Raw genomic sequence first — 8,451 nt, forward strand, 5'->3', positions numbered from 1 at the left:
TTATTTATTTATTTATTTATATTTTTTTTAAAGCATGATTTATTGATGATATAATATCATATTTTGTTGGACTTTCGGATCATTGAATCGTGCAGCCCAAGAAAGGGTACCAAAAAAAGCACTATAAAAAGCGGTTTCCTTACTCCTTCATTTTCAACTTGAATCCTCCATTGAAAATGGCAGAAGTGAAGCTCCATGGAACTTGGCCGAGTCCTTTCAGTTACAGAGTGATTTGGGCGTTGAAGCTCAAAGGCATTCCCTACGAGTACGTAGAAGAAGATCTCTCCAACAAGAGCCCTCTGCTTTTGCACTACAATCCGGTTCACAAGAAGATTCCGGTGCTCGTCCATGGCGGAAAACCGATCTGTGAATCCATGGTCATCCTCGAGTACATCGACGAAACTTGGACGGAGAAGCCGCTGCTTCCGTCGGATCCTTTTGAGAGAGCGACGGCGAGATTCTGGATCAAATTCATTGAGGATAAGGTAAAATCATGATTCTGGTTGATTTTCGATCCGTTTGAAATTAAATGAATGTGTTTATTGTTAAATCGAAATTAAGCGAATGCGATGGAGGGCGCTAATTTGATGATCGGAGATTTGGTAATTTTAGGGCCCTGCGGTTTTTATGATATTCCGTGCGAAGAGTGATGAAGAATTGGAGAATGCTAAGAAGCAGAGCTTAGAAATGCTGAGAACCGTCGAGGAATGGGGATTCCGCGGTGGCGATGGCAGAGAGAGGAAGTTCTTCGGCGGAGATGAGATCGGAATGGCGGATTTGGCGTTCGGCTGGGTTGCGCACTGGATAGGAGTGGTTGAAGAAGTGGTGGACGTCAAATTGCTGGACGCCAACGAGTTCCCTAAGGTGTATGCTTGGACTGAAAGATTCAAGGATGCGGCGGTGATCAGAGATAATCTACCGGACCGAAACCTAATGGCGGCAGCTTTCCGGCGACGGAGGGAACAATTGCTCCAATCCACTTAAATTACCAATTTGGTATTATAGTGGGGTGAAAGTTAAAATTGGATATTTAATTTTAAAAATTAAAATTTCATCCCAAAATTTGATAAAATCTTATTAATAGTCCCTAGTGACTTTATATATATATATATATATATAANTTGGATATTTAATTTTAAAAATTAAAATTTCATCCCAAAATTTGATAAAATCTTATTAATAGTCCCTAGTGACTTTTTATATATATATATATATATAAATAAAATTTTAATTTTTACAATTTCCGCCCGACAACCCACACAATCGACCTGAGACGAAGAACAAGAGAAAGTACAAGAAGGGCACCGAGACAGAGGAACAACGAGCGCCATGTCCACTTTAAGTATAAGCTTTCGTGGTTTTCCTAACATGTCTCGTATTAATGAATGCATTGTCTCTTACTTATATATACATAATTTCTCTATGATTAGCGGATGCAAAAATCCAACCGTCAAATTTGTCAATGACTATGATCGAAATAGGAAAAAAAGACCGAACAAACACCAATCCCGACCTTGGTCCCCTCTCGCTCTATTGTTTTTACTTTGTTTCTTGGTTCATTCTTAGCGAGAGTCGATTAGGAAAAATGACAAAAGTATCCCCAACCTATTGAAATATCATCACTAGCCCAATAATTGTATGAGCATCTACATATTTTACTAGGTCAATAGAGTCAAACCCAATAATTGTACGTTTTCATCCGAGAAATTTCAAACAATACAAAGTTATTCTACCGAGTGTCTTGTATTATTNTGTACGTTTTCATCCGAGAAATTTCAAACAATACAAAGTTATTTTACCAAGTGTCTTGTATTATCTACTCGATTGGTGTTAATAAAGAGTATGAGTGTTTAACACAACCCTGACCAACGGAGGTATATGCAGAAAAGACGAAAATAAACAAAAATAAATACTTAATTTCTCTCTCACAAAACTTTATATATATATATATATCGAAAATTCAATAAATTCTCTAATTAAAAAGCTAACTAAGGCGCGAAAAGTGGCATAAAAATTAAAATTGCAATTTAATTTTTATTAATTGAGCAAGAAATTGAACAAAAAACTGATCAAAACATCTTCACGTTAATCGGCGAGCGTTCATCCTCTTCAAAACCCTTCTCCTTCAATCCTATCTGTCTCTCCAGCTTTGAATTCATGGCGCATAGCGGCTTACTCGGAGGCGGAATACGGTGGAAAACAAGGAAGAAAATGCGAGAGAATGTCTCCGATGAACGAGGCCAACAAAATGGAACCCTAAATGTTCTTCTCCAAGACCCTTTCGAGGTTTTGGGTTCTGATCTATTAATGGCGATTCTTGGCTACGTTGATTCACGCAGCGTGGCACTTTCTCTTCTTGTCTCTCGATCCTGGTATGGAATTGCTTCCAGCGATTCCCTATGGAGTTCTAAGGTGTGCATCTTTACTCTCATTAATTCGTTGATCTTATGGTGCTTTTGATTTTGTTCGATTCTCTGGAATTGGATTTTGTATTTGATTTTTTTCTTTGGTCTTAGTAATTCCAGTGCTAATCGAGTCGATTCGCTCGTTTTTTGCTTATAGAAATACGTTCATCTGTTGTAGAATGGGGTTCTGGAATCCTATGATTTTCATTCTTTTGTGTAATCTTTTCTCACATTGGGATTTGAATCTTAAATTTATGAACTCTGTTTCTGCTGAGTTGAGCCTTTTCTACTTCGATGGATCATCACGAACTGCATATAAGAAGTGCTTTCACTCCAAACCACTTTGTACAAAAGCCATTATTAGGTACTGAATCCTGTCGTCATAAGATACTTCAGAGAAATACTGAAACGGCCCAAGCCCACCGATAACAGATATTGTCAGCTACTTTTCCTTTCATACTTCCCCTCAAGCTTTTTAAAACACGTATGCTAGGGAGGGATTTTCACACCCTTATAAAAAAAAATGTTTGTTCTCCTCCCAAACCAACGTGGGATCTCACAATCCACCCTCTCGTCCTGGCTGGTACTCATTCCCTTCTCCAATCGATGTGGGACCCTTCAATCCACTCTCTTCGGGGCCCAGCATCCTTGCTGCCACACCGCCTCGTGTCTACCCCCTTCGGGGCTCAACCTCCTCGGTTGCACATCACCCGGTGTCTGGTTCTGATACCATTTGTAACAGTCGAAACCCACGGCTAGTATTGTTCACTTTGGATTTTCCCTTTCAGGCTTCTCCTCAAGATTTTTAATACGTGCCTGCTAGGGAGAGATTTCCACACGCTTATAAAGAATGTTTCATTCTCCTCCCCAACCGATGTGGGATCTCACACCATCCATGGTTATGTATAAGGGATTGTAATGACTGCTTGCCATGTCTTATCTTATTTGACACTGGGATATGATGATAAAAATTTCTACAAATTTGTTAAAATGGTGTAGCAACAAAAAAAAATCTTGCATTCTTCACTGTATAATTTAACATTTGGTCAACAAGTTTATGATGTTTTCTCTTAGTGTGTGGAACTGTGGCTTGGGAAAGCACATATCCCTAGATTGGCGCAAACCCGAGGTCTTCCAAAGATGGCTGCCTACTCGTTATCTGTCATGGATGGCAATCGGGTTAGTCTCTCTCTCCATCCCTCCACCCCCAACATATATGTATATATACGTTCTTTATGTATAATTGTGTGATCCCACGTGCATCTACTGCTTGTCATCAATGATTCGAAAAAAGAATATGGTCTACTTCTACACATATACTCCCAACACATGGGAGAATGAGGAGCGGGTATTACTTGGCTATCGTTTTTTATGGGTTTAAATTGTTGTGTCAGACTCGCATTATGAGGGAGGATTTATGTGACCACGCTTGGCAATTTCACTTCAATAAGGTATGGCTGTCTTTTATTTTTGGACGTTAACCTTCATGTAATGAACTAAATGACGTGCAACCTGGTTAGGAGACATACATTGAAGTCCTAAATTAACTGTATGAAATTCTGTTACATATGATTGTGTTTTATGATTGATCAAATCTGATTATGTTATAAACATCATTTGACCGCTTTTAAGCATTTTACAGAGATTCATGCTGTCTACATCTAATCTTTTTTCCTTTTATTAGTTGCACATAAACTATTTATTCCCATCTGGAAATTTGAAAATGTAACAGCGCACACGATTAGCTGCAAGAGAGGTTAGATGCCCGATGATGGATGTTAGTAGTACAAATTTCATGAACGATGTTCACAATTTGAGAGCCATGCTTGTGATTATGTTATAAATCATCTAACATGCACAAAAAGCTCGTTGGACTTGGAAGCCCGTGAAGCATGGGTACTTTAGTTTAGGCGATGTGTCTGTGTCTGATATGTGCCACCACATCCGTGTCGTGTCGTGTTCGTGACTTGCTCTCGGAATGTCTATGTTGATGCTCACAATTCTGATAGCACGTTGAGGTAAAGGGGATGTCTCGGTAAGTGTTTAGTGCCTAAATTCATTTTTACAAATGCAATTGCGTGTGGTTAAAAACATATCATGCTCTAGCTGGTTTCAAAACAATCTACCAATTTTGTGCTTGCATGCCAATGTATCTCAAGTTAATGTACCGCTGACCAGAGTTTCCACATCCATATCATTAAGGAACCTTTATGATGAATTGAGTTCCATTCCTCTCAGGAAGCTCCTGTATACTGGCGAGATCTTGATCCGTATTGGCAAGGCAGCCACCTTCTCATGTGTCGTTACTTCCATCTCGATGGGAACCAAACTGCAGATCCTGATGACAGAGTATGGGGTGGCCATGAATGCTGCTTTTCCACAGTAACCACCATTATTGGTGATGGGAAGATCAGAGAACACTATGTGAGGATTAACAGATGGCCAAGGATGTTGGTGTCGAGGAATGAAGATTGGAGCTGGGAGATGTCGAATCACTTCACCTCGTACTCGAGCATAGCTGATGCTGAGAAGGATGGTGGGACAGGGCCACTTTGATGTATAACATATGTGATTAGTTCCCTGCTTGAATTTTGTCTTCTGGTAAGACATTAGCCTGGCGAATGCTTGTTTGCTCTTTCTTGTAGAGGCTGCTGTTTTGCTGTGTACAGAAGTTTGGGAGTCATAGGATTTTGTGTGTTTGTAGATAATGCTTGCAAGTAGTAGGGTTTGTAATTAATAAGTTTTCATATTTTAGGAGTGATTTTCATTTCGGACCGTTTTTTTACTTCTAATGATTTGAACTTCCGACCTTAAAAGGAGGGAGAACATGCTACTAGGTTATATATTTGATTCCTAGGGTATAGCTCTTTAATACATTCTTTTTCACAATTGTCTAAGATTAATATTGAACATCCACTTAGTCCATATGGTTTTTTTTTTAAGAATACATGTTTCTAATTTACATCGTAAATTAATCAAAAGTTTGGGACATGATATATATATATCTAAATTATCTAAAAAATATTAGGACGAATCAAATATTCAAATTTTCTACCTCAAGTATCGTTAAATCAAGAAAAAAACACAAAATTTATAAATCTACCATTTATTGATGGATAAGATTTATAAATTGATACCAATCTGAACGTTAGCTCAAAGTACATACATAAACTATAGTACACGAGCACAAGAACCTTCTTGTGGAGTAGATTGTAGTTAAGCAACCCCATTTTACCCTGCAACGGAAGGGCCTTGCTCACATCGGATGAAACTTCACTTCTTCCCTCGAAATTTTTTTCGAAATAGGGATTAAATTGTTAAATATTTTTCTAACTTCACAAAACACATAACACATATAAGGTCAATTTATTTCTTGCATGGGTAAAGATTCACTTAACATAATTAATTGAACTCCAAATAACTTTATTTGGCAAACTAATGTACAACAAAAATGAACAGCACAAAAGTGTCAAAATTTGACACTTCATGTCTCCTCTTAACAAACATCCAAAGACGCCTAAGCATCTCTGTTTTTATCCCCAACCATGCAGCAAATCAAATCAGTGTGTTTTACAATGAAAAACAGTGTCATATTTTCTGTATCTTCAAATGGTTTTAAGGCCCACTTCAAATCCTCATGAGTTGACACTTTCTTGAAGAAACTTGATCAACTTCCCAGGATGAGAAGGGGCCTCAAACGATTTGGAGTTACTGCCATAGATTCTACAATTTCAAAACTTTTGTAGCCACTAAAAAACCAGCATTAAAGCAAAAACAGTATTTACAAGGATTGGAATTGCAAGTAATTTATGGACTAGCTGAGCAGGATATTCTGCAGTTACATTTGACTTTAATGTATTTCATATAAAATAAGGCAGCACACTGTTGATCTGATACCTGTATTATCTTCCTTTTCGGCGACCTTTCGAGCCCGCGCAATCTGAACAGTACCATTTTCCTTTCGGTTGTTCTTTTAGACCAACACAGCCAAAATGAAACCATTCGATCTTGCACTGTATGAATGGGAAGACTGGCTTAGATTATAGACTCAAACCACAAAAAAAAAAAAGAAATGTAAGTAGAGGGGGAAAGGGTTGTCACATACATTAGGGTTATCACAGGCAACCATCTCCCCGTAACTAACTTGGTTGCAGAGGCAGTAAGTTGGTTCGTTTGGATCAACCGGTAATTCGAGTTCCATTCCTGTGGGAGTTGCAGCAGTTGATGCTTCTGTTGCAGCAGCTGCAGCCGCAGTCTGGCCATGCCGGGTTCTGTACAAAATAATTTTCGTCACAGATGATGTCCTATAACTCTTGCCCAACATGCATAAAATAAATGTCTTTGTAGTATATACTACTATTCCCAATTCATCATAAACAGTAATGTAATTATGTAACCTAAAGTAAATGGTGTCTTATATCAGTAGATAATTTCAACATTAATCATGTAGGAGATGATCTTACTTTTTACGCCCTCCTCTACCACCTTCTGTTCCCCGTCCAGATTTTGTACCACCATCCATACTAGAAGCTGGTAACCCACTTGCAGCAGCACTCCCCCTTTCTGCAAATAACCATGATATAAAAGATGGGAGTTGGATCCAAAATGAAAAAGATAAATGTATTTATGCTCCATATTCACTGGAGCATAGAGGATATCAAAGGTGGAATCGCATGCACTACCATGACGAAGCTTTTCATCAAAATTCTTCAAATACTGGTCAAGCTGTTGTATGTGAGTGTCTACCTGAAGCACAATATAAATGAAGAGTGTAGATAAGAATATAAACAATAAGAAGATGGCCTTTCTTTTCCCAGCCAAATAACAAAAGAAAACACACAAAAAAACATCCATAGTTGTAGACGACATAGCATAAAAAAGAAAAGAGGTTTGTCGAAGGTATGATCGTGGTGGTCAAGGATAAGGTACTAGTTTCTATGTCAAATATCAAGATCTGACACTGGTGGTAAAGGATGAGGCACTAGTTTCTGTGTCAGGCATTGAGATGAAAGTGGAGACCTTAAGAGAAATCTGGGAGACTCCCTCATACCTCCTCACTCTAGGGCATGTACGAGTAGGTGACAAGTTTAAACATGAAGTTTCTTTCACAGTGGTTCTTTCCAAACAAGAGGTTAGAGGAGACAAGTGCACGAGTGCAAAACTGCAAACACTAAAAAGACCTCGGTATATCGATTAAATACATTTTGTAAAAATGGTAAGCCTCCATTTGATAACCATTTAGTTTATCAAAATGAAGCCTATAAATACTACTTTCACCTATGAATTCCCTTAAAACCAAGCTAAATTTTTAAAACTATAGAAAGTAGTTTCAAAATTTTGTTTTTGTTTTTGTTTTTTAAATTTAGCTAAGAATTCAAATGTTTTCTTAAGAATGATGGAACTCATTGAAGAAAAATTGGGAGAAACAAGCATATTTAAAAAAAAAAAAAAACCAAGTGGTTATCAAATGTGGTCTAATTTATCTCTTTTTCTTATATTAACTTGAATTGAGCAGAAAATTAGTGTCGAATCATTATCATGAAGCGGAGAGTGCCTGAGTTCAAAGTCACACTCAATCGACATCATGGAAAAGCAAACGCAACTTAAACAAGTTTCATTGAACTTCCACATACCAAATCATATGCCTGAACGGCAAGGGCAACCTTTTCATCGGCAATTCTAATGCTATGCTTCTGCTCATCAAGAGCTTCATCAGAGAATCGGATGAGTGAAGTATCAGGAGTAATGTTTCCACATTTAACTCCCCGCTTAATATCCTCAATTTCTTGCTCACATCGTTGCTCATTCTGTTTCACTAGCCCTGCATTTACAAACATAACAACGTTCTTGAAAGTTAACAGAGAAAAACAGATGTGTAACCCATAGAGTATAATAACAGTGACATAGGAGGCCATTTACTTTTATTTTCTAGACATCAATAAAAAAGAGCTTACAAAGAATTAGGGGTTATTTCCAAATCCACCCAACGACCATAAAAAAAAAAAAAGATAAAGAATCAAGAAAGGAACAAGAGAGAAACGAATAA

At 37.8% G+C, this 8,451-nt stretch overlaps 3 protein-coding genes across 3 annotated transcripts in view; 2 read left to right on the forward strand and 1 right to left on the reverse strand.

Annotated features, from left to right (window-relative positions):
* The first annotated feature begins 93 nt into the window (after nt 1–93).
* LOC111800415 (probable glutathione S-transferase) lies at nt 94–1,115 on the forward strand. Its single transcript, XM_023684101.1, has 2 exons — nt 94–485; nt 613–1,115. The coding sequence occupies exons 1-2, from the start codon at nt 177–179 to the stop codon at nt 982–984; spliced, it is 681 nt and encodes a 226-aa protein (XP_023539869.1). The 5' UTR covers nt 94–176; the 3' UTR covers nt 985–1,115.
* A 940-nt stretch (nt 1,116–2,055) lies between these two features.
* On the forward strand, nt 2,056–5,235 carry LOC111800413. The gene is made up of 4 exons (XM_023684099.1): nt 2,056–2,412; nt 3,480–3,584; nt 3,800–3,856; nt 4,644–5,235. The coding sequence occupies exons 1-4, from the start codon at nt 2,158–2,160 to the stop codon at nt 4,959–4,961; spliced, it is 735 nt and encodes a 244-aa protein (XP_023539867.1). The 5' UTR covers nt 2,056–2,157; the 3' UTR covers nt 4,962–5,235.
* A 267-nt stretch (nt 5,236–5,502) lies between these two features.
* Nucleotides 5,503–8,451, reverse strand: part of LOC111800414 (PHD finger protein ING1) — a gene marked incomplete in the record, with an annotated part of 4,126 nt that continues 1,177 nt past the window's right edge. Inside the window, 6 exon segments of the mRNA XM_023684100.1 lie at nt 5,503–5,689; nt 6,303–6,418; nt 6,511–6,676; nt 6,869–6,968; nt 7,088–7,151; nt 8,039–8,226. Of these exon segments, the coding sequence (XP_023539868.1) occupies nt 6,308–6,418; nt 6,511–6,676; nt 6,869–6,968; nt 7,088–7,151; nt 8,039–8,226 (629 nt within the window).

The sequence above is a fragment of the Cucurbita pepo genome, chromosome LG08 (genome assembly GCF_002806865.2).
Source record: "Cucurbita pepo subsp. pepo cultivar mu-cu-16 chromosome LG08, ASM280686v2, whole genome shotgun sequence".
Classification (NCBI taxonomy): Eukaryota; Viridiplantae; Streptophyta; class Magnoliopsida; order Cucurbitales; family Cucurbitaceae; genus Cucurbita; species Cucurbita pepo.

What these genes read in the sequence shown, in the direction of transcription:
- LOC111800413 (XM_023684099.1), top strand. Translation starts at nt 2,158, where the DNA reads ATGGCGCATAGCGGCTTACTCGGAGGCGGAATACGGTGGAAAACAAGG. An exon ending in ATTCCCTATGGAGTTCTAAG is followed by an intron (nt 2,413 to 3,479) that starts GTGTGCATCTTT and finishes GTTTTCTCTTAG; the next exon opens with TGTGTGGAACTGTGGCTTGG. An exon ending in CTGTCATGGATGGCAATCGG is followed by an intron (nt 3,585 to 3,799) that starts GTTAGTCTCTCT and finishes TTGTTGTGTCAG; the next exon opens with ACTCGCATTATGAGGGAGGA.
- LOC111800415 (XM_023684101.1), top strand. Translation starts at nt 177, where the DNA reads ATGGCAGAAGTGAAGCTCCATGGAACTTGGCCGAGTCCTTTCAGTTAC. An exon ending in TCAAATTCATTGAGGATAAG is followed by an intron (nt 486 to 612) that starts GTAAAATCATGA and finishes TGGTAATTTTAG; the next exon opens with GGCCCTGCGGTTTTTATGAT.